Below are 25,928 nucleotides of genomic sequence, written 5' to 3'. Positions count from 1 at the left end.
CTTGATCTTCGATGGAGGTCAGAACTCCGGATTCTTTCTCTCATTTGAGTGAAACGTGATATTCCAAGCATAGCTCTTTCAATTCCTCTTTGGGAGACCTGAATAGCGTTCTCATCCTGTTTGCGTAGGGCCCAGGTCTGAAAAGCAGGAAGAATAGTGGAATCAAAGAGATGTGCCCGGAGCTGGAGGTTCTTCGTCCTCTTAGCTATTTCTTCAACGCTCTCGAAGGCGTTCCAAGCCACTCTCTTCCTCCTGCGCAGCTCGGGTGCCAGGTCATTTGTCATGTTGACTTCTCGACCTAGGTACACATAGCTGTTGCATTCGGAGATGGTCGTTCCATTGAGAGCGAATGGGGCCTCAGGAACAAGGCTGTTTCTCATAAACATTGTCTTCGTAAGATTCAGCTGTAGTCCTACCTTTCCACACTCACGGTCAAAGTCGGCCAGCATTTGTGCCGCTTGGCTGATGTTTGGTGTTATTAAAACAATGTCATCAGCAAAGCGGAGGTGGTGTAGTTGCCGACCATCTATCTTCACTCCCATTCCTTCCCATTCCACTACCTCCACTACCCAGCCACCGCCACACTCCAGGACGCTTTCTGGACCCATGTGGCCGCTCCGGCCGAGACTCACGCACGACTGAAGCCCCACAGAACAAGATAAGCGGAACTCTCTGAGACCTTGGACTCCAGGCTCAACGGACCCAGAGACAGAGATTCTCTGCTTGCTCCCACCAATCACAGGTGACAAAGGGATTCTAATCAGGAGCCCCACCCTACCCTGCCCTGTCTGCTTCCACCAACCACCAGAGACCCAGGGATTGGATTGTGCACAGAAGACCCACCCTACCCCTACCGGGACCAGATAAATACCTCACTGGCAGACCTCCACTACTGACACTATCTCCACTACCCAGCCGCCACCACACTCCAGGACGCTTTGCGGCTGCGCCACACATTATAAGACATTAAATACCCATCTTCCGGAATTGCCGTACCATATTTGATAGGGTTCAAATATGGTAACACCTACGAGGGCGATTAGAGGTCGCCCCAAAAGCCTCTATCCCTCTCGGAAAGCCTGGCAAGCTACCGAGAGTATTCCGCCCGCACAGCAGAGCCTCTCAAGCTATCCATTGTGTATTCGATATGTCAAAATCAGTAATTACAATGGGTCTCATTCACCTGACCCTTGAAGGCTTCACCAATATGGCAGCATTGAGAAGGATAACATAATGTTGAGGGGTTTTTTTTCCAGTTTTGGAGCCACACCTGGGGGTGTTCAGGGCTTACTCCTGGTAAGCTCGGGGGACACATAGGGTACCAGGAATTGAACCCAGGCCAGCCACGGGCAAGGCAAGTGTGTTACCCACTATATGCTCTTCAGCCCCTAATATCACAATTATTAACACAATTATAGCACAATTAAGACACTGATTTAGTAGTTCCCTTTCTCATACATATTCAAAATTTCTTTAACTTCTGAGAAATACTTTATGAAGAAATGCCAAAAGTTGCACTGGGGAGATAGCTCAAATGGCTAGGACAAATTAACCTGAATTCAATTCTGAATACTATACATATTAACTTTACAATGTGAAATAAATTATTGGGGCCGGAGCTATGGTACTGCAGATAAGGTGTTTGCCTTACAGGTAGCTGACCCAGGTGCAATTCCTGGCATCCCACATGGTCCCCCCACAGCACTGCCAGGAGTAACTCCTGAGTGCAAAGCTCAGCAGTAACCCTTGAGCATCACCAGGGGTGATCCAAAAACCCAAAACAAAATAAAAGGGTGGAGCACATGCTTTGCATGCAGGAGACCTAGGTTCAATCCCTGGCACTGCTTGGTCCCCCAACATTGCCAGGTGTGACCCTCAAAACAAAAAGTAAAAATGACTTTTCTTAACATTTCCCAATAATAGGAATGAAAGTATTCAGTATTCAGTTCACAGTGACTCTCTTCTGGAGAATTTAAAGATAGAAAAAGGCTGGATTGTCTAGGATCTTCTTCTTAGGCAGCAGTTCTTACCTCTTTAACTGGGAGCCACACCACCATGGTAAAAAGATACATTTTATTACATATATACATGGGTAGGGCGTTTACCTTGCATGCGACCAACATGGCTGACCCAAGTTCGATTCCTACGCCCCTCCCGGAGAACCGGGCAAGCTACTGAGATTATCTTGCCCGCACAGCAAAGCCTGGCAAGCTACTCGTGACGTATTCGATATGCTAAACACAGTAACAAGTGTCACAATGGAGATGTTACTGGGCCCGCTCAAGCAAATCGATGAACAACGGAAGGACAGTGACATATATACATTCATTTTATATGTATATGTATATGTATATTATATATATATGTAAGCTTCACAAGACAATGTTTACTCTAGTTTCTGATACTTGGGGGGCCACACCCAGAAATGATAAGGAGTTACTCCCAGCTGTAGCCTCAGGGGACCATATAGTACCAGGGATTGAACCAAAATCAGCACGAGCCAGACAAGTGCCAGATAACTCCTATATGATCTTCTCTGGCCCTCTAATTTCTATTTATTACTGTTCTTCCATTGTATTTTTTAAAACAGTAGTCACAGCCCCTACATTTATTTCAGGTAAATAGCTGAATTTGAACTACCTCACACTGAATAAATGGCAGGAATGAAGAGATCCAAACCCTATACTTCACAGCCCTATAGCCTGGCCTCACTTCCCTTCACAAGAACGGGAAGAGAACAAGCACACAGACCCACGTCCTCCAAGTGAGCCAATGTGTCTCAGCAATTACCTGGGATTGCATGTGTGATTTATTTAAAAGGGAGCAGAGAGAAGAGGCACATGCAGTATTCTTGGTTAAAAGAAAATTGAACTTTTGGGGACTGAAGAGATAATACAGCAGGTAGGGTACTTGCTTTGCACGTGATCAATGAGGATTCAATCCCCAGTACTTCATAAGGTCCCGCAGCAACACTAGGAGTGATTTCTGAGTGCAGAGCCAGGAGTAGCCCTTGAGCATCACCAGGTGTGGTCAACAAACAAAAGAAAGAAAACTGAAAGTTTCAAAATCACTAAATTATTTGCAGAAACCTTGCAGAAACCCTTCCAGTATGTGAATGTAGAAATATTCACTACAAACTATAAATCATAAATTACTATAAAATCAAAACCATGAAAGTGCCACAAAAACCTTTAATATTGATCATTCAAAGCTTTACAATTTATACAAATTTTTCAATATTCTGCTTGATTATAAATGCAAAAGGCATCACAACCTCCTACAAATCTTATAAACATACCTTCTAAATCTTCTCTCCAACTAAAAATATGTACTTCCCACACAGGACCAGAGATCTAGTATAGCATGTAGGGATGCTTGCCTTGCACGCAACCACTGACCAATGAGAGTTCAATTTCTGACACCTCAGATGGTCCCCTGGGTTTGCAAGGAATAATCCTTGAGTGTCAAGCCAGGAGTAACCCCTAAGCGCAGTCAGTTGTAGTCCAAAAATAAAAAACCAACCGAAAAAAACCATTCTGCTCTCGGTTCTTACTAATAAAAAACAATTACCAAGTGAAATGATAAATCGTATGAACTTGCAGGTTCTTTAGATACTGATTAGTTTGAACAAATTGGTGGTATTAAACCAAAAACCTAGATTTCTCATTTCATAAAAATATGTATCCTCCCACTAGCATTACCTCCAGCCAAAATATACTGAGTTGGGTGCATAACAATGATGGAACACACAGAGGCCAGGAATTTATCAGTAAAAGCATGCACCAGCTCTCCTGTCTCGTGGAAGATTTCCACCCGTCGTGGATAAGCCATGTTGCCAATTATTATGCAGTCTTTTTGTTTAGGGTCCCACACGGCTTGGAATCTGATCAGCCATCGCTTTGTGATCATATGGGGCCTAGTGAAAGAACAATTTTTTAAAAGGATGGTTAAGCAACTCATGGTAGCAACAGAGGGTCAAGATGGCATTGCTCCTGAACACTGTTTTTTCTCTATCAACTCTATCAAGTTTCTTATCGGAGTGATCTAGTTACCACAATCTGATCTCATCCTTAACTATGAAACAAACTCAGGATACAATGACAATATAATCTTTGAATATCCTAGACAAGCAGAGTGCTCAGTACATAGCACTTAAGTTCTCTGCAGCAATAGCATCTTTTACCTCACTGTTTTAGATTAATAAGAATATCCCCCCCCCATTTTAAAAAATTATAACATTCAAACAAAAGCCCTAGAAATGAAAAATCTATGTTATGGCTGTTTTTTCAAGAATACAAAATACTTTCAGTATTTTTGTTCTTCTGATAAAAATAAAACTTTGAAATTGCTTTATATTCCATACAACTTCAAAAAAATACAGTTGAGGGTCAGAGAGCTAGTACAGGATATAAGGTGCTTGCATTATAGGTGGCTGACCCCGAATTGATCCCACCACCACATATGATTTCCCAAGCATAGTCAGGGTTCCCTGAGCAGAGAGCCAGACACAGCCCTGAGCATGACTGGGTGTGACCCCTACTCACCCCCCAAATACATCTGGGAATCAAAGAAATCTCAAGGAAAACTTGAAAATATATGGAAACAAATGAAACCTCAACATCTGACAATGTATGGGAAGCAGTGTATAAGAGAAAAATTTATAGCAAGAAAAACATGTTTTAGTATTTAAATCAACTGAACCACCTCAAGCAACTGAAATAATAACATATTAAACCATAAAGTTAGCAGAAGGAAGCAACTACTAATGATTAAAACAGACGAATGAAAGAATAGAAAGACAACAAAAATAAACTAAGGAGTTGGCATTTTGAAAAGATCATCAAAATTAACAGGCCCTTAATTAAAGAAAAAGAATGTATAAAAATCAGAAAAGAAGGCACATATGATGCCACAGAAAGAAAAATTAATATTCAGATGGGTCCTTCTTCCACTGCTGGTGGAAATGTCTGTCTACTGGTCCAGTCTTTTTGGAAAACAATATGGAAAATTAGGGAATTCAGCTTTCATATGACCCAGCAATTCCACTTCTTGTCATCTACCATAGGGCCCAAAAACTATCTAGAAAAGACATTTGGGCACCTATGTTCATTGCAGCACTGTTCAAATTTCCAAAATCTGAAAACAACCCAAGTGACCAAGAACAGATGACTGGACAAACAAACTATGGCACTGCAATACTACTCGACTTTAAGAAAAGAGGAAATCAGACAATATGCTGCTATGTGGATACATATGTAAAGAACCATGATGAGTGAAGTTCGTGAGGCAATCTCAAAACCACAGGGAAGGGAAAGGATGGAAAGGAGAGGAAGGGGAATGGGAAGAAGGAAAGGGCGGAGGAGGGGAGGGGACAGAGGGGAAGAGAAGTAAAAACAATCATTTTTAAAAATGCAAAACAGAATTACTATTTGATCCATCCAAATCCCCCTTATAGGTATATATCCAAAAGATTCCAAGCATGGAGTTCATGCCCAATTCAATCAGCTTAATCAATCAGTGGCAGTGCTCCTACATTATAAAAAAAAAAAAAAAGATTCCAAGCATATCTTAAAGAGATCTGTGTGTGATCATGTTCACTGTAGCATTCTCACAGTACCCAAGAGGGTAGAAACAACCTAGATAGCCTCTGTTGGCCTGGAAAAAACAAGTACAAATAAATAAGAATTCAAGATGCTTAATTAGCAGTTAAGTTAGTCTTCTTTATAACATGAGTAACTTAGGTTAAAGTCATTTACCTTAACAGAAATAACCTTCCACCTACAGAGAACAGCCAAGTATATAAAGAGATTGACTTTTTAAATACAGGGAATCTAGATGCAAGAGCTCTTTTGAACAAGACAGAAACTAGAAACCTGGGAAATTTAAAGAATGCAATTCAAAGATCAGAACTCTGAATGTCTTTGATAGTCCAATGTCTAGTGTATACACTCTAACAAGGGAACTATGCATATACACTACACTTGGTATATAGAAACCTACCTTATAATGGTAAAAAGAGGAATCCTAGAGGACATACAGCTGCTATCAAAGATTCTGCAAAATAATAAAGAATAAAATAATGGTCTTTTTACTATTCTTAAATTTTTTCTAAAATAACAACAATGCATTTAACAAGCATGTTATGATATGAAATATGATTATTTAAATATACAGGATCTATTTACAAAAAAATTCAGTCAGTAAAACAAGGAGAGGGTCAGAGAGATATTATAAGAGGTATTGCACTTGCCTTGCATACACTGCTTTTGACAACCCTGGTTCAATCACTAGCACCCCATAATGCAGAGCCAGAAATAGCCCCTGAGCCCAACAGGATTTTGCAAAATTCAGTGCTTATAGTTTTGTGTGGAAATAGTTTGTTTAAACATTATTACTCCAAATTTAAAATTTACATTCTAATGTTCTTCCTGCATTAACATATGCCTCAGAGACCTGGACCCTACGAAAACAGGATGAGAATGCTATTCGGGTCTCTCAAAGAGGAATCGAAAGAGCTATGCTTGGAATATCACGATTCACTCAAATGAGAGATAGAATCCGGAGTTCTGATCTTCGTCAACGCTCAAGAATCAGGGACGCTGTCTCATTTGCCAAGACATCAAAAATCAGATGGGCTGGACACGTAATGAGGTTTACAGACAACCGCTGGACTAGAGCCATTACTGATTGGATTCCACGGGACATCAAAAGATCACGTGGACGCCCACCTACAAGATGGTCAGCTTCTTCGTCAAGACCCTGAATGATCGGTTTGAGGCTCTGCATGTTCCTAGAACGAACAGATACCATTGGGCTACGCTAGCACGCAACCGGGATGAATGGAGACGTTACTGGCACCCGCTCGAGTAAATCGATGAATAACGGGGATTAAGTGATTAAGTGAAAGTGATTACCTAGATTCTAAACCTATATTCAGATCCACAGCAACAAGTTTTAAAGGATGTAGTAGAAAATGGACAAATAATAACTTCTAAGTACAGGTACATATCAAGGGTAATTTCCCCATGAGACATATCGATTAAGGATCTGATAGTATAATTTCCAGGGGATCAAGGCAAAAATCCTACCTACTGTACTACCACTCCAGTCCCTCCCTCTTCTTGAGAAGACTGTACTCTTCCCAAGTAGCAGGTCTAAACAGAAATCAGAAGCTTTTTAAGAGAGTGGTCCACAGATACTTAATAATAAATGAATTCTAAAATCACTTTACAGATTTTAGAAACAGAGAAAGGCTTGTAATGTTAAGCAAAATCAGGGATTCTAAGAAGAAAACTTCACTTTTCAGTTTAAGGTTTAATGCTTGTCACATCTATTTTTACAGGTATTATTTCCTATATTATTTTTTATATTACACTTTTTCCCCAAGGCATATTCATTTATTTATTTATTTTTTGTTTGGGGGCCATACCCAGTGGTCCTCAGGGGTTACTCCTGACTCTGCACTTAAAAACCACCCTGGCAGGCTCAGGGAATTATTTAGGATACCAGGGATCAAACCCAGATTGGCTGCTTGCAAGGCAAGTGCCTTACCTGCTGTATAATTTCTCCGACCCCTACATTAACTTTTAAATACACTTTCAGGAAATAGCTGAGGCAAGATACCAAAACTGTAATCTTGCAGCTAGTAGTTTGTATAGAAGTTTAGTATAAAAGCCTCGTTTCCATTATCTTTTCTGTCTGTCCATAACTTGGGACTCTATAACTTGCTCTCAACCACAGGGACTGGAGAGATAGTAAGCAGGTAGGACACTTGCCTTGTATGCAGTCAACCTAGGTTTAATCCCCAGCATCCCATATAAACCACAGAGAACTGTCAAGTATCTCCAGGTATAGCCCAAAGACCAAAAATAAAAAAAATTTTAAAACCCTGCAGGTCACACCCCTGCCATTAAAGTAAGCTACTCGCTATGCTAAAATGATTTCCTATGCAAGATAGCACAAAGTCTCGTTTCACTGGGACTTGGAAAAGACAGAAACTCTCCAGGGTAGATTCAGATCCTCCTTGCCAATCTCAAAGAAATTTTCAGGCCCCAAACTGCTGAAAATCCATCAAGTACAAGTCATTGATCCCTAGGGACCTAGACATGGCAACTAAACCGTAACACTAATAGTTTCACATTAATTAGTTTCACAATATTTCTGGTTTACTGATACAGTGGCTAGAGACTCTAGATTCTGTAACACATTTTTTCTTTCCAATTTACCTCAGTGAACAATCAGCACACGTGGTCACTACTCTGTTACCAGTAAGAGGTGAAAAGTAGGCAGAAGAAGGGCTCTTCTTATGTCCGGTCAAAGAAGTCAAAGGCTGACTTCTCTCTGAATTTAGGTACCTTGCATCATAGATATTAATACCTCTGTAATGAGAACAAGTATGCCCAGTGTTGCCATTCTAGTACATGGTGTGATTCTCTATAGTTTTGAGGGACTGGAGTGATAGTTCAGCCAGTAGGGCATTTGCCCTGCATACAGTCAGCTCAGGTTCAATTCCCAGCATTCCATATGGTACCCTGAACACTGTCAGGAGTGATTCTTGAGTGCAGAGCCAGATGTACCCCCTTGACCAGAATTGACCAAAAAGAAGAAAAAATAGTTTTTAACATAAATGAGACAATTTTGCTGCATTGACAAGACAGAATCCTCTAATCTTCTGTATTAATTTTACAAACACTGGCATAGATTAAAAAGTATACTAGAAAAAATTCAAAAACTCCTACAGCAGATATAGAAATTTTAAAAAAATAGTGGATAGAGGGGTCAGAGCTAGAATACAGAGGGTAGGATTGTTTTCCTTGCACGCAGTCAAACAGGGTTTGATCCCTAGCATCCTATATGGTCTCGCAAGCACCACCAGGAATAATTCCTGAGTGCAGAGCCAGGAGTAACCCCTAAGCTTTGCCAGGTGGCAGCCCAAAAACCAAAAGCAAAAACAGTGGGTAGAGAGACAAGATTTGGGTGGGCTTTCTAATTTCTCCAAGAAAAAAAGTAAAAGTTAACATACGCAAACAAGTTAAAAGTCATATATGTAACTTTTTTGAAAATCTCTATTGCAATTTAGAGTTTTCTTCTCAATAGGCAAGACAGTTCAAAGGACTGGATTTCACGCTTTGCAGCATGAGGCCAGAGTTGGGTTCCTGGCTCCACATAGTCCTCCAAGCATCACTGGGAGCTACCCCCAAGCACCTAGCCAGAAGTAGCTCCTAAGCACTACTGGATGTGGCAAAAAATAATAATAATAATAATGAAATTTTCTTCTCAAAAGAAAATTAATTTTGGCATTAATCTGATGCCAAGAAAAACAGAACTATGCAGTTGTTTCAACACTTTTGCTAGTAAGTGCAAACGACTCATTTAAAAAGAAATCAGAGGACTGAGTGTGTATAGCAGGTAGGGCTCTTGCCTTGCCTTGCAAGTGGCTGACCCAGATTCAATCCCCAGTGCCACAGATAGTCCCCAAGACCCTCCAGGAGTGATCCCTGAGTGCAGAGCCAGGAATAAGCCCTCAGCATCATGAGGTGTTATGGTCCCAAAACAAAAGCAAATCAAAAAGAAATCTCAGTAGCAGAGAGATGGTATTGAGGTAAAGGTGCTTGCCTTACATGCAGTTGACCTTGATTAGCTCCTCAGCCCACAACGGTGCTCCCAGGCATCAGTAGGTGTAGTCAAGGAGGCCCCACTCCCAACACCACCAAGTATGGTCCTGGTGGTTCCCAGAAGCACCACATCTTTGGGCCCTCACATTGAACCACAGGCCCAATTGGCTGAGAATCACTGAGAAGAGCCCCAGCCTCTCCTGAGTGCTGCTTGGGAATAACCCCCATCAAATAAAAGGTAAAGGTAAGGTAAAGGCCCTCCCGTTGATCGTCGATTTGCTCGAGCGGGCCCAGTAACGTCTCCATTGGAGACTTTGTTGTTACTGTGTCTGGCATATTGAATACTCTCGGTAGCTTGCCGGGCTCTCCGAGAGGGGCGGAGGAATCGAACTCGGGTCGGCCATGTTGGCCGCTTGTAAGGCAAACGCCCTACCGCTGTGCTATCGCTCCAGCCCAGACTAAGTAACTACACCAGTAAAGATAAATGGTTAAATGTGCACCCTATTTAGAAGTATAAATAGACACAAATGTTGGACAGTTAATAAGGGTACATATACCCAAGGGCTACAGCAATAGAACCGCAGGTAGGGCGTTTGCCTTGCATGTGGCCGACCCAGATTCATCCCTCTCAGAGAGCCTGGCAAGCTACCAATAGTATTCCTCCTGCACTGCAGAGCCTGGCAAACTCCCCATGGCACACTCGATATACCAAAAACAGTAACAACAAGTCTCACATTGGAGATGTTACTGGTGCCCATTCGAGCAAATCAATGAACAATGGGAGGACAGTGCTACAGTGCTACATATATCCAATGTTTCATGATTATTCCCTTGTACCCAACAATTCATTTAGAAGCAAGAGAGACTCTAGCAGGTAAAGTGATTGCCTTGCTTGTGGCCAACCCAGGTTCAATCCCTGGCACCACTCGGAATGTTCCCTGAGCACGGAACCAGTAGTAGCCCTGAACATAATTGGGTGAGTCCTGCTCAAAAAAAAAAAAAGATACATAGGGGCTGAAGAGACAGTAGGTAGGGCACTAGCCTTCATGAGGCCAACAACAACAACAACAACAAAAACAAAAATAAATAAAAGCAACATTCTTGGGCAGGAAAGGCAGAACAGAAGATTGGATGCTTGTCTTGCATGCAGCAGACCCTGGTTAGATCCTCAAGAGTGAGCGACACTCCTGAGCACAGAGCCAGGAACAGCCTCTAACCACTGCCCAAAGACCCCACAATTTTTTTCAAAAATTAGATTGTAGTAATGGCTTTAGAATTCTATAATACACTTTTAAAAATCATTAGATTTTATTTCAAAATGGGCAAACTATAGAATTATATCTCAGTAAACTGTTTTTTAAAATGATTACTAAGAGGATGATAAATATAAATGCATTTTTTAATTTCAAAATCTAAATTTAATGAAACAAGCAAATACATAATAGAATAACTTAGATGACTCACAGCTATGATGTTTGGTCACAAAGTGTGACCATTAAACAGCTTGTAAGAAATCTTTATCAAATACTTACTCAATGATTTATAGCCTATTTCTGATAAAGATTTGAAATATCAATATTGGTCTCAAAAACTTACAGAGATCAAAAAAAATAATTACAGAGATCAAAGGGATGGTACAGCAGATAGGCTATTTGCCTTGCACTCAGCAGACCCAGGTTCAATCTCCAGCACCATATATGGGCCCCCAAGCCCTCCACAAATGATCCCTGAGTGCAGAACCAGGAGCAAATTCTGAGCACATTTGAGTGTGCCCCATCTTAATAAATTAAAAAAAAACCTGCTTTAGGGGACAGAGAGATAGTACGGGTGGTGTGGCCTAACTCCCACATCTGCCCCGGCAAAGAAAAATTTTTTAAAAAGCTTTTTTCAAAGTACCAAGAGTTTGCTCAAGGGACTAGAAAACATGCTTTATATATGCAAGAGACTCAGATTTGATCACTAACAGATGGTCTTCTGAGCACTGCTAGGAGCAACCCCTAAGCACCACAAGTTGAGTAGTCCCTCCCCGCCCCCCCCCCCAAATAAAACACTACTGGGTATAGTAGACGCCCCCACCAAAAAATAGAAGATACAGGGTCAAAGAGATAGCTCAAAGAACTGAATATTGCTTTATATTTCCTGCCTCCGTGCCTGGCTGTCCTCACTGGGGCCCCTTGGAGGGAAGCGGGTTGAGTTTCCCTCCCTGCCCCAAGCAGAGCTCCGGCAGCAGAAAACCTCCGGAACCAGCTACAGCCATGCTTAAGACCACTCTCTACACGCTTGGATGAGCCTCACACATGAAGGAACCGACAGAGAAACCCAGGTGTGTCGGAACCAGGGCTGAGATCTCCAAGGCAGCTGGGATCGGGACTGGACCTCCTCCAGCCAGATCCCCCATCTTCCAGTAGCTGGGCCTTACACCCACCAACTACCCCCCCACACCTCCCCCCGCCCCTATGCCATGTAATCCCATCAACGGCCAAGACCCAGAGACTATAAAACCAAGCTCCCGGAAGCGCGCAGCCACATTTGCAGCTGGGTGACTTTTTATTGTCCAGTAACCCGTCAGGCTGCCATGAGTGTCCTGCCCACATGGCAGAGTCTGGCAAGCTCCCCGTGGCATATTTGATATGCCAAAACCCAGTAACAATGATGGGTCTCATTCCCCTGACCCTGAAAGAGCCTCCAATGTGGCACTTGCCAAAATCTCAGGGCTAGGACAAATGGAGACGTTACTGGTGCCTGCTTGAGAAAATCGATGAACAATGAGATGACAGTGATACAGTGATACAGTGATGCTGAAGGCCTGGGTTCCATCCCCAGTACCACATAGTCTTCTGAGCACCACCAGGAATTATCCTGGAGCACAGAGCTGGGAGTAGCCCTCAAACATCAGCACTGTGGACCCAAAAGCACAAAAAGAGAAAAGAAAAAAGAAACACTGTGCCAGAACTCTAAGTTATTTATCTGTATCAATGACTCATCTAATCTACATGATTACCCTATAAGATACTGTTCCATTTCACTGCTAAGGAAACTGAGGCGCAAAGAGGTTACATAACTTGTCACACAAGTAAGTCTGGATTTGAACTCAGGCAGTGTACTTCTATAGTTCCTTTTATATATCATCTTGTCCAATCTAATTGGTAAAATCATTTCATAAAGAATCATGAATATCAATGAAATTCGCAAGTAAACACATTAATATTTACCTCTTCAAAAACAGCTCTTGAAAAATCCCCACACCGTAATGTGCCATCATAGCTCAGAGATAATAAGTGGGCCGGATTGGCAGGTGAGAAGTAAATACTGTTCACTTTCTGGCTATGAGGTTGAAAAACATAAACTCCATCTTTTTTAGGTTCCTGAGTCGAAAGAGAATTAGATGTGAGGAAAAGGAAGGGGGAAAAACGAAAAACTGTAATATTATCATTAAATCATTACATCTTTTTTTTTCTTTTTGGTAAGATGTAACTCGATGCTCACGAGTTACTCCTGGAAATGCTCAGGGGACCATATGGGATGCCAGGGATCAAACCCAGGTCAACTGCATGCAAGGCAAACGCAGTACCATCGCTCCGGCCCAGATCATTATCTTATTGATACACTTTTATCTATATTATCCTTTTATTTATACTTATTTTTTACTTATATTCAGATTTGTTTGTTTGGTTTTGGGGCCACTCCTTGCAGTATTCAGGGCTCACTCTTGGCTGGCTCGGAGGACCAAATGGGATGTGGGGATGGAACCCGGGTCAGCCATGTGCAAGGCAAACGCCCTACTGCTGTGCTCCAGTGCCAGATTTTTCTTCAGTCTATATCTAATATCCCATTCAAAAGTCAGAACAAACCCTCTAAGAGCTGCTGGGAAGCCACAGGGGCTTACTGGAGCTCAGAAAAGTCCTTACCTATATAAACAGAGGACCTAGCCCCTATGTAACCTGCTTAAATAGACTGTCAAGGCAGTGGATATGTATGTGTCAATTAATCCCAGTTCTTTCAGTTTTCCATTTAGGGATCTTGTTTCTTTAATATTCAGTCTGGCTGACCTAATGGTGAAAGTGTGATGTCAAAGTCTCCCACTCAGGTTGTGTTTCCACTGGTGTGCTTTTTAGGTCGGTGAACAATGTCCTTACAAACTTTGCTGCCTCTGCATTTGGAGTATTTAAGTTCGTAAGGGTCAGGAACTTTTGATACACCATCTCAGTCCCAGCGCAATTTCATAAAGTACTGGCACAAAGTGATAAATCCTGGGATCTTTAAAAAAAATTTTTTGGACACAGAATGATCACACTTACCTGTGGAATATAGAATAATGGATGAAGAAATGTAATGTAGTAAAGATAGAGTGCCCAGATCATCCTTGACTCCAGAGTATAGGGAGGAAGACAGAAGAGGAAAGAAATCAAGGGGTGACAGAAAAAGATGAGAAAGGGAGGTCATGGGAAAAGGGGTCAGAGCTCCGGTTATACTGATGATGTGGGAAAGTGGTACAATTAGATTAGTGGTACAAGCCAACAACACTGAAAACATGAAATCTAAGCTGCAACATGAATCACTGCCTGTCAAGGTAGGGGAGGGGGTGGAGAATGGGGACACTGGTGGAGGGAAGTTGATACCAGTGGTGGGATTGGTGTTGAAATATTACATGACTAAACTTAACCATCAATAAGTTTTAATTCACATTTCTCTAAAAATTTAAATATTTTTTAAAATATTGTTTAGGGGCTGGAGTGATAGCACAGCAGGTCGGGCATTTGCCTTGCACACGGCCGGCCCGGGTTCGATCCTTGGCATCCCATATAGTCCCCTGAGCACCTCCAGGAGTAATTCTCAGTGCAGAGCCAGGAGTAACCCCTGAACATTGCTGGGTGTTACTAAAAAAAAAAAGCAAAAAATATATATATATACATATAGTTCGCAGGCTGGAGCAAAAGTGCAGCAGATAAGATTACTTTGCACGTGGCCGACCTGGGTTCCAATTTGTCTGCCCATATGGTCTGCCGAGCCCAGCAGAAGTAATAGTCCTCAGCACCACCAGGTGTGGGCCAAAAGGAAAAAAAAAAGTTTTGCCAGTAGTACTTCTGCCACCATGCAGAGCATCGTATACAGTATTGGGCAAACTAGGTCAGCAGAATGCAAGGAAAGCACCTTAACCACTGTACTTTTTTCTCTGGTTCACACTCCCCACAACCTGTTCCCAGTAAGGTAGAACACGAAGCTCCAATGCCTGAATCACTTGACTGATTTCCCTAGCCACCAGTTCCTTAGGAACTTTTGGGGAGTCAAAAGTTACCTCATTAATATAATGAAATATCTTTTCTTTTTTTTTTTTCTTTTTTGGCTTTTTGGGTCACACCCGATGATGCACAGGGGTTACTCCTGGCTCTGCACTCAGGAAATACTCCTGGCAGTGCTCAGGGGACCATATGGGATGCTGGGAATTGAACCCAGGCTGGGTGCATGCAAGGCAAACACCCTACCCACTGTGCTATCGCTTGCCAGCCCCATATTGAGATATCTTTATCTCTTTCAAAACTTAGGAAATTACAAGGCTCTGGAGAAGCTTACAGAACTAAATGAAGACTAAATATGTGTGGGAGGGCCAGAGAGAGATAGCTCAACAAGCTGAGCTCATGCTCTGCATGAGGGAAGCCTGATTTCATTCCCTACACCGTATGGTTCTCCAAACCCTGCTAGGTATGGCCCCCAAACAAAAATAAATAAAATTATAAAAAATATGAATGAGAAAGTACATATACATAACCACAATTCAGACTATTTTCTTCAAAACTTAATATATTTTTTTAAAAAGTTAATAACTTACCAAATCCCAAAGTCCAACTTGCCCATTTCTGAACCCAGCTGCCACCAAAGTTCTACTTTCTGATGGATGAATAGCCAAAGAGCATGTTGGGCTCTTGGTAACTTTATAAATAGTATCTTCACACAAGACCATACCATTTAAATTGGCTTTGTAGCTGAGAAATTTTTAAAATAAAATTTACATTAAAACCAATCCCAACAGGGGCTGGAGTGATAGCACAGCAGGTAGGGTGTTTGCCTTGCACACAGCCAACATGGGTTCCATTCCCAGCATCCCATATGGTCCCCTGAGCACTGCCAGGAGTAATTCCTGAGGGCATGAGCCAGGAGTAACCCCTGTGCACCGCCAGGTGTGACCCAAAAAGCAAAAATAAATAAATAAATAAACCGGGGGTATGGTGCCGCCAGCAGGTCAATCTGTACCTGTGAGGCGAGTGCATCAGCAGACTCATGGCACCTTCAGACTTCCAGATACTCCAAAATTGCTGCTGTGCCTTTGGCCAGACCCCAAAAACTAGGGGCAAAGTTTACCAAAAAAGTAAACAGCCAAAAGTTAGGTATGTGGGAAACACATCCACAAACCACCTCCGGCTCAGCTATATAATTGGAGGCATTGGCCTCTCTGGTTCCTGATTGAACTGCTTAATGGCCATGATCCCAGAGACTCAGAAACAAATCTTGGAACCCAGCGGCTTTAGGTAGAAATGCGTCCGATCCCTGCAGTAGGCTACTGGTGCTGGGCCAGCCCAGGTGGGAATAGGTTTTGTGCCTTGGCCTGTTCCCCCTGGCGGCCCAGTAGCTGCCATCCTTCAGAGGCCACTGGGCAGTCAGGTTTGGGCCCCCAGTGATGAGACACACAGAGCCTCACGGGATGGGGGTGGAGCCGGTCCTGTCCTCCCCACCCCAATGAGACCTCAACTCATCGCCCACGAACGTCCTCTCTGGCTCCTGATCAAGCTGCTTAATGGCCATGATCCCAGAGACTCAGGAACAAACCTCAAACCCAGTGGCTTTTGGCAGAAATGTGTCCGGACCCCGCAGGAGGTTACTGTCACCGGGCCACCCCAGTGGGGAAAGGGTGCTGTCTCTCTGCCTGTTTCCTTCTGGCGGCTCGGTGGCCATCATCCTCCAGAGGCCACTGGACAGTCAGGCTTGGGCCCACAGTGATGAAACTTGTTGGGCCTCACGGGATGGGGTGGAGCCGGGCCTGTCTCCCCACCCCAACGAGACCCCAAGTCATTGCCCACGAACGGCCTCTCTGGCTCCTCATCAAGCTGCTCAATGGCCATGATCCCAGAGACTCAGGAGCAGATCTCGAAACCCAGTGGCTTTTGGCAGAAATCCCTCCAGATTTAAGTGTTAAAACTTCGGAATTTCAAAACCACACGACCCTACTGCAGCCATGCGACATCATATGTTATTCATAACCAGCAATAGAACACAAATTGTCTGCTGTTGCCTTTTCAGCAGATCTGAGTGTTGGGGTAAAATCTCAAATAATAATGGTGGGTCTTGTGTCGAAATATTGAATGTGACCAAAGTAGAGAGAGAGTAATATGGAAATCATCTGCTCCACAGGTAGGGGGAGTGTGTGGGATGGGGGTATACTGGGGTTTTTGGTGGTGGAGAATGGGCACTGGTGAAGGTACGAGTGTTTCATTGTATGACCGAGACTTAGACCCAAAAGCTTTGTAACCGCTCTCACGGTGATTCAATAAATAAAATTATAAAAAATGAAAAAAAAATCCCGACAGTCAAGGCAAGTAAAAGAAAATTCCCCCAAAATTAATACAATGAATAAATGTATTAATTAAAACATTTAATCTTCTAGAAACTAAGAAAATTTTAAATAGGATATTCTTTTTTCACTTATAAATGCTATTAGTGTATATACATTGCTTGAAGCAAAAAATTCATACAAGATTTTGAAAAATAATTTGGCAATTAGGCTGAAGTAAAAGTACAGCAAGTAGGGCACTTCTCTTGCACACAAATGACCAGGATTTGATCTCCAGCACCTCATATGGTCCCCCAAGCCCTGCCAGGAATGAGCACCCCCCACCAAAAAATTGGCAGTATGTAATAAAAGTCATAAAATGTTCAGAATACTTGATTTATCTATGAATCTATGCTAAATAAATACTTTATCACAAATAACTACTTCCAATAATCATATGCATACAGAAAACCAAATATGAAACTACAAATATGAAGGGAATGAGAAGGGATTAAATAAAACTTACCGGGGGTTTGGTGCCACCAGCAGTTCAATCTGTACCTGCTGGTACCTTCAGGTTTCCTGATACCCCCAAATTGCTGCTGTGCCTCTGGCTGGACACCAACAACTTGGGACCAAGTTTCCCAAGAAATTAAATGGCAAAAAGTTAGGTATGTGGGTGCCCAACCACAAACCACCTCCGACTCAGTTATACAACTCATTTATCAGCCTTGTTTCAGAGACCCATAAATAAATCTCAAAAGAGATCAAAACCCACAGTTAATCTCAGACCCATGAAGGTTGAACAGACCAGGGTAAATTGGAGGGGGACAGGTAAACCTGCTGCCTGCCCAAGCAGAACCTCCATCAGCCGCTTGCTTTCACAATCTAAAATCACTGCCATATCCCCGGCTTGGGTGGACCTCACCCAGATATAATTCAGGTATGAGGGTTTTGTGACGAAAATCTCTAAGCTTTCTTGGTACTGGAACGGGTTACCTCCGCGCACCTCCCTGTACTTCCTAAATCCTTGGCAGTCGCATCCACATAAAAATACTGAATGCACTGAACAAACACAATGACCTCTTAGTACTTGTATTGCAAACTATAATGCAATACAAAAGGAGAGAGAGAAAGAAGAAAGTGCCTGCTATAGAGGAAGATCTGGGTGGTGGAGAAGGTAAGAGGGGGTTGGGGAATGGTGGAGAAAAACAGGAATATTGGTGGTGGGAAATGTACACTGCTGGAGGGATGGGTGTTGGATCATTGTATGACTGAAACCCAATCATAAACAGCTTTGTAATGGTCTACATCATGGATAGTAAATTAAAAATTTAAAAAACAAAAATAATAAAACCCACCAACATAATGAAATATTATGCAAGTATTCAAATATTTTAAAGAATCTAGCAACATCTAACCATGTTAATTAAGAAAGCATAATACAATATTACATAAGAACATAATATACATAAGAACAATACATAAGAATATATAAAAGTGTGTGTGTAAATGGGGTTGGAGAGATAGCAGATAGAGTGTTTGCCTTGCATGTGGCATGCCTTGGTTTGGTTCCAGCACCCTATATGGTCCCTGAGCACTGCCAGAAGTGATCCCTGAGCATAGAGCTAGGAATAAGCCTTGAGCACTGCTGGGTGTGGCCCCAAAACAACGCCCCCCAAAACTTGTGTGGACTCAGTCATTTACTAGGTGCTGATTTAATATATCTCATATGTAATAACTGATCTGGCTGAGAAAAAATATGTGCATTCAGGAGATATGTTTGATATCCTAATGATGCAGATAAATCAAAATACAAGCAGTGACACTATTCCGACACCAGCTGATGAAAGGCAAGGGGCCTATGAGATGAAGCACCACACATTCAGAAAGTTTCAAGATACTAGCAACATATAAGCATGTTAATGAAAAAAGCATAATGCAAAATTATATAAGAACATAATATACATAAGAACAATACATAAGAATATATTAAAAATGTATTGAGTGGGAGGTATGGTGCCGCCAGCAGGTCAGTCTGTATCTGTGAGGCGAGTGCATCAGCAGCCTCATGGCACCTTCAGACTTCCAGATACCCCAAAATTGTTGCTGTGCCTTTGGCCAGACCCCAAAAACTAGGGGCAAAGTTTACCAAAAAAGTAAACAGCCAAAAGTTAGGTATGTGGGAGACACACCCACAAACCACCTCCGGCTCAGCTATATAATTGGAGGCAAGGTCTCTTTGGTTCCTGATTGAACTGCTTAATGGCCATGATCCCAGAGACTCAGAAACAAATCTTGGAACCCAGTGGCTTTAGGTAGAAATGCGTCCGATCCCTGCAGTAGGCTACTGGTGCTGGGCCAGCCCAGGTGGGAATAGGTTTCGTGCCTTGGCCTGTTCCCCCTGGCGGCCCAGTGGCCACCATCCTTCAGAGGCCACTGAATAGTCAGATTTGGGCCCCCAGTGACGAGACACACAGGGCCTCACGGGATGGGGGTGGGGCCGGTCCTGTCCTCCCCACCCCAACGAGACCCCAACTCATCGCCCACGAATGGTCTCTCTGGCTCCTGATCAAGCTGCTTAATGGCCATGATCCCAGAGACTCAGAAACAAACCTCAAAACCCAGCAGCTTTTGGCAGAAATGCGTCTGGACCCACAGTGCGTTACTGTTGCCGGGCCACCCAGGGAGGAAAGGGTGTTGTCCCTCCGCCTGCTCCCTCTTGGCGGCTTGGTTGCCATCATCCTCCAGAGGCCATTGGACAGTCAGGCTTAAGCCCGCAGTGACGAAACTTGTTGGGCCTCACAGGATGGGGGGGAGCCGGGCCTGTCCTCCCCACCCCAATGAGACCCCAAGCCATCACCCACGAACAGCCTCTCTGGCTCCTCATCAAGCTGCTCAATGGCCATGATCCCGGAGACTCAGGAACAGATCTCGAAACCCAGTGGCTTTTGGCAGAGATCCCTCCAGATTTAAGTGTTAAAATTTCAAAATTTCAAAATTTCAAAATCACATGGCCCTACTGCAGCCACGGGACATCATATGTTATTCATAACCAGCAATAGAACACAAATTGTCTGCTGTTGCCTTTTCAGCAGATCTGAGTGTTGGGGTAAAGTCTCAAATAATAATGGTGGGTCTGGTGTCGAAATATTGAATGTGATCAAAGTAGAGAGAGAGTAATGTGGAAATCATCTGCCCCACAGGTAGGAGGAGGGTGTGGGATGGGGGCATACTGGGGTTTTTGGTGGTGGTGAATGGGCACTGGTGAAGGTACAGGTGTTTCATTGTATGACCAAGACTTGGACCCAAAGGCTTTGTAACTGCTGTCATGGTGATTCAATAAATAAAATTATAAAAAATGAAAAAAAAAGTAAGATGGAGTTCATGCACAATTCAATCAGCAAATCAGTGGCTGTATAGCAGTACTCCTACAAAAAAAAAATGTGTTGAGTGGTGCACACACATGCAGAGATAAGGGCAGGAAAGGTTTATGTCATCAATATAAGCAGACATATGAGAAGAAAGAGAAATAAAGACCCAGCTCTCTCAGAAATTAGTGTAAATAAATGTTGTGGTTTTTTCAAAGAAATGACCTAGCTCTATATGGTACTGATAACTCATCTCTAAAATATGGTATAAATTTGGGCATCAAACTGGGCAAGATTTAAGATCATGACCGGACTTCACACCTGTGTCCTGAACGAAGTCTCCTGCAGCAAAGAACCCTGGAACCCCTCCTCAGGAGAAGAGGTTTCTTCCCTACTAACAAACAGCTGTGACAGAATCTTTGAACCTCTATGGCTGTTCTGTTAGCTTGCCTGTTTCCAGAAAAAAAGAGAGGGTTTGTACCCCTGCTCCATTCTCAGACTGCTAATTTGACTATACGATTGTTTTACTGTATTGTGTATTCCCCCCAACAAATATTGTAACTATATGAAAGACTTGAATCGTTAGTAAGTGAAATCTGTCCAGTTTCAGTGGAAAATAGCACTCAAGATCTAAACCTCTTATTCCATGTTACACTTATACCCTATTGATAATGTGCATGACAGCATTTTTTCCTTTTTTTTTCTTGTTTTTTTTGGGGGGTCACACCCAGAGATGCTCAGGGGTTACTCCTGGATCTGTACTCAGGAATTATTCCTGGCAGTACTCAGGGGACCATATGGGATGCTGGGAATTGAACCCGGGTCGGTTGCATGCAAGGCAAACACCCTACTTGCTGTGCTATCACTCCAGTCCCTTTAATTTTATTTTTATAAAGTTGTTCACAATAATTAATTACATCCAATATTCTAATACAACAAAGTCTCCAGTGGAGACGTTACTCGGCCCGCTCGAGCAAATCGACGATCAACGGGAGGGCCATTACCTTTACCTTACCTTATTCTAATACCAATCCCACCACCATTACACCTTCTTACCACCATAATTTGAATTATTCCACCTTGATCCCCAACACCTGCCCCCAAATCAGGACCGAAATAATTTATTATGTATTGTTTGTTGTGAATAATCCTCCAAAGATGATCCAAAACAGTGTATCACCCTGGAGTCATTAAGACCTTGTAGAATATGAAATATCACATGGCTGTGCAGTCCAGGAATTCTAAGATTTTAAATAGGGTGATACAGCTAGAATTAAATTTTTAACTGGATGGTGACTTTGGGATCCAGAGGCATATCTATGGCATGCTGCTCTCTTCCTCTTCTGAGGCTTATTTACACATCTCTGGATCATGGCCATTAATGAGCTTATATGGCACCAGAGACAGTTCATGGGTGTGACCGCCAGACTACCAGGAGCAAAGAGATGGAGGAAGGTCACCCATTCATGACGCTGTGTGAGCCTGAAGATACTGGTCACAAATCCCATATACCTGGTTTTTCAGCAGGTTCTCTCATGGATGAAGCTCATCCATGCCTGTGGAGATCAGCCATGAGCACAGCAGCGATTGAGTTCTGGAGGTTTTCGGCTGCCGGGGCTCTGTTGGAGCAGGTGAAGCAACTCACCTGCCCCACTCCAGGATAATGGGATGGGACAGCTGCTGACAACACTTTAAAGCATATATGCTCATCCTCACACAATAACTTTTTAGAATAACCAGTGATATTTTTTAATATAGTGATTTTTTTCTTTTTTTTTTTCTTTTTTTTTTTTTTTGCTTTTTGGGTCACACCCGACAATGCACAGGGATTATTCCTGGCTCATGCACTCAGGAGTTACTCCTGGCAGTGCTCGGGGGACCATATGGGATGATGGGAATCAAACCCAGGTCAGCTGCGTGCAAGGCAAACACCCTACCCGCTGTGCTATCACTCCAGCCCCAGTGATTTATTTTTTGTTTTGTTTTTTATGCCACACTTTGCAGTGCTCAGGGCCTACTCCTGGCCCTGCACTCAAGGGATCACTCCTGGCAGAGCTTGAGGGACTATATAGGTGTCAGGGATTGAACCTGGGTAAGATGCATGCACGGCAAGCACCCTACTCACTGTACTAATCCTCTGGCCCCTCCAGTGATTTTTTTATCATAATTTTCCATATCATTTATAAAATTAACCTTAATGGTATCTACATCTTTATAAATTGAAGGATCTCAGAAAAGGTAAATCAAAAACAAGGAGTTTAAAACTCACCTTTTTATGCTGGATGATTCTTTCTTGGTACTCTTACTCCTTGTCTAGAACAATAGAAGAAACCAAAGTACTACGTTAATATATGCACTGAAAACTCTTTAATATATCATCCCAAAAGCTGTCAGCCTTCTACCTTATTCACTTCTTCCCAAATGTGTAGAAATCCTTTAAATAGTTCACTATTTTCAAGAGACATTTCTATAGGTCCAGGAGGTAATGAAGGCTGTTATTAAAAATAAGAAAAAAAGGTTGACTGCTGCTCTGCCCAACAACATAAGCTTCTTAATATTCTTTACTTCAAATATCAATAACAAAGGTGACAAATGTTAGCATTTAAAGACAGGATTTCACACTGTTCTGGATTTGGATACTGGGTCAGGTATAGTTTAATAGGCAGCATATGTATTACAAGGCCCTGAGTTGGGTTCACCAAGCAGCCCTGAGTGGCCCTGGTGGTCCCCAACAGCAATGTGAGCTCAAGCACCAAGTTTCAGGTACTGCCAAGTGGTCCCAAGGCCCCCTGAGTACCACTAGGTATCCCTGACTACCCTTCTAAGCCCATTAAAAAAAAACAGCTGGATTCTTACAAGAGAACTAAAATGGGGTAAGGAATAGAGAAGATCCAGTGGATTATAGTGGAGGACGAATAGTATTTTGGTGGTAGATGTGGCATCAAAAAAATACATTTGAAATAGTATGAGTCTATAGTATAAGTCAGGAAAATCAGAGTCAGGAGGACAGGCTAATGGTTGTAAACTTGCCACATGTGTGTGGGGGACAAAGGGCAATTACAGATAGAGAAGAGACCAGTATGACAAATAATAATTAGAAATGATCACTCTGAACTGAGTGTTGAAAGTAGGTAAAGGGATCACGGTCACAGTTCTCCCGTTGTTCATCGATTTGCTCAAGCGGGCCCAGCAACGGCTCCATCGTGAGACTTCTTGTTACTGCGTTTTGCATATTGAATACATCACAGGGAGCTTGCCAGGCTTTGTCATGTGGGCCAGATACTCTCGGTAGCTTGCCAGGCTCTCTGAGAGGGGCAGAGGAATCGAACTCGGGTCGGCCATGTTGGCTGCGTGCAAGGCAAACGCCCTACCCCCTGTGTTATCACTCCAGCCCAGGTAAAGGGATATACATGATAACCTTTCAGTGTCTGTACTGCAGAACTATAATGCCCAAAAGGAAAGTAGCAGGGAAGGAGAGAGGGGAAGAAGAGAGAGGGAAGAAGGGAGGAAGGGAGGGAGGGAGGAAGGGAGGGAGGGAGGGAGGGAGGGAGAGGGACAGGAGGCAGAGGTGGAGGAGAAAAAGGAGAAGGAGAAGGAGAAGGAGATACCTGTCACAGAGGCAGGCAGGGGCATGGGAGGGAAACTGGGAACATTAGTGGTGGTAAATGTACTCTGGTGAAGGGACAGGTGTTGGAAGATAATATGACTGAAACCCAATCATTAACCTTATAAATGTGTATCTCACAGGAATTCAACTAAAACTTTTTAAATACATGTGAAGTATGAGCTTGTTCTCCTAAAACAAGTATTGGTGAGCCAGGGATGCGACTCCAGAAATAGAGCACCTACCTTGCATGTATGAGGCCTCGGGTTCAACCCCAACACCACACAAACACACAAAATTGTTGTAAACCAACGTTACCACATTTGAAAAGTGTTCAATTAAAAGTATTCTATAAAATATTAACATGTATTATCTCATTTTAGACTCTCAACAATGCAGAAAATGAGAAAACACATATTAAAGACAGACTACAGCAGGTACTATCAAGTACAGCAGCAGGTACCACTTGCTTTGCAAGTATCCAACCTGGGATCGATGCCCAGCACCACATATGGTTCCCAGAGCACATCAGGAATAATTCCTGAGTGCAGAGCCAGGAGTAACCCCAGAGCATTGTCAGGCTAAAAACAATTGGCCCAAAAATAAACAAACAAACAAAAAAGACAATCAATGAAACAGAGAAGTAATTTGTCCAAAGTTATACTGCCAAGATTGCAGTTGCTGAGGATTTACTTAAGTCATTTCAATTTCATTACTCACTATTATTATCTGACACCATCACTTTTCAAATAAAAGGTCATGAAATCAGAATATTTCGTGACCTGGGGATCATGAAATCAAAAGATTGCTACCAGCTCTGTTTCCAATGAATGTGGAAATTACAGAAAATACCAAGATACATCACATGTAGTAAGTGCATCATTCCACAAAATTTTTGTTTCAGTTGTGTATATGAATGGGCATAAGGGTTATGATATAAATATATTTCTTATTGTTTGTAGAGGTTGCAGAAAATATTCAAAGGTACTTAAAACTTGCAATTTTGAAGTACCTTAATTTGCTATTTGAAGTACCTTAATTTGCAATCAGCAGCCAAAGAAGCAGACTGATTAGATCTTTTAATATATAATTAAGCACTTAGATATAAAGTATTCAAAACAGTAAGTGTTCCTGAATAAAAAATAATAATCACAACCTTAATCACTTAATCACTTAACTTCCCGTTAGTCGTCGATTTGCTCGAGCGGGCGCCAGTAACATCTCCATTTGCCCCTGTCGCGTGCTAGTGTAGCCCAATGGCATCTGTTCGCTCCGGGAACATGAAGGGCCTCAAACCGATCGTTCATGATCTTGATGAAGAAGTCTGACCATCTGGTAGGTGGGCGGCCACGCGGTCTTTTGACATCCCGTGGAATCCAATCAGTAACAGCTCTAGTCCAACGGTCGTCTTTAAATCTCATTACGTGACCAGCCCATCTGATTTTCGACGCCTTGGCAAATGAGACAGCGTCCCTGATTCTTGATCGTCGACGGATGTCAGAACTCCGGATTCTTTCTCTCATTTGAGTGAAACGTGATATTCCAAGCATAACTCTTTCTATTCTTCTTTGGGAGACCTGAATAGCGTTCTCATCCTGTTTGCGTAGGGCCCAGGTCTCTGAGGCATATGTTAATGCAGGAAGAACAGTGGAATCAAAGAGATGTGCCCGGAGCCGGAGGTTCTTCATCCTCTTAGCTATTTCTTCGATGTTCTTGAAGGTGTTCCAAGCCGCTCTCTTCCTCCTGCGCAGCTCGGGTGCCAGGTCATTTGTCATGTTGACTTCTCGACCTAGGTA

The 25,928-nt window shown here is 42.7% G+C and overlaps 1 protein-coding gene across 1 annotated transcript in view; it reads right to left on the bottom strand.

Annotated features, from left to right (window-relative positions):
- Nucleotides 1-3,530: 3,530 nt before the first annotated feature.
- WDR76 (WD repeat domain 76) overlaps nt 3,531-25,928 on the bottom strand; it is a 59,669-nt gene continuing 37,271 nt past the window's right edge. The window contains exons 6-13 of the mRNA XM_056133979.1: nt 25,719-25,748; nt 22,931-23,020; nt 22,798-22,841; nt 15,442-15,595; nt 12,815-12,979; nt 8,226-8,413; nt 6,001-6,054; nt 3,531-3,916 (exon numbers count right to left, since the gene is read on the bottom strand). Coding sequence (XP_055989954.1) covers nt 3,664-3,916; nt 6,001-6,054; nt 8,226-8,413; nt 12,815-12,979; nt 15,442-15,595; nt 22,798-22,841; nt 22,931-23,020; nt 25,719-25,748 — 978 coding nt within the window. The 3' untranslated portion in view covers nt 3,531-3,663. The remainder of the gene's footprint in view (nt 3,917-6,000; nt 6,055-8,225; nt 8,414-12,814; nt 12,980-15,441; nt 15,596-22,797; nt 22,842-22,930; nt 23,021-25,718; nt 25,749-25,928) is intronic.

This window comes from Sorex fumeus, unplaced genomic scaffold, assembly GCF_029834395.1.
Source record: "Sorex fumeus unplaced genomic scaffold, SorFum_2.1 ptg000098l, whole genome shotgun sequence".
NCBI classification, from domain to species: Eukaryota; Metazoa; Chordata; class Mammalia; order Eulipotyphla; family Soricidae; genus Sorex; species Sorex fumeus.
Note: the sequence above shows the minus strand (reverse complement) of the source record. Positions and strands in the feature narration are given on the sequence as shown.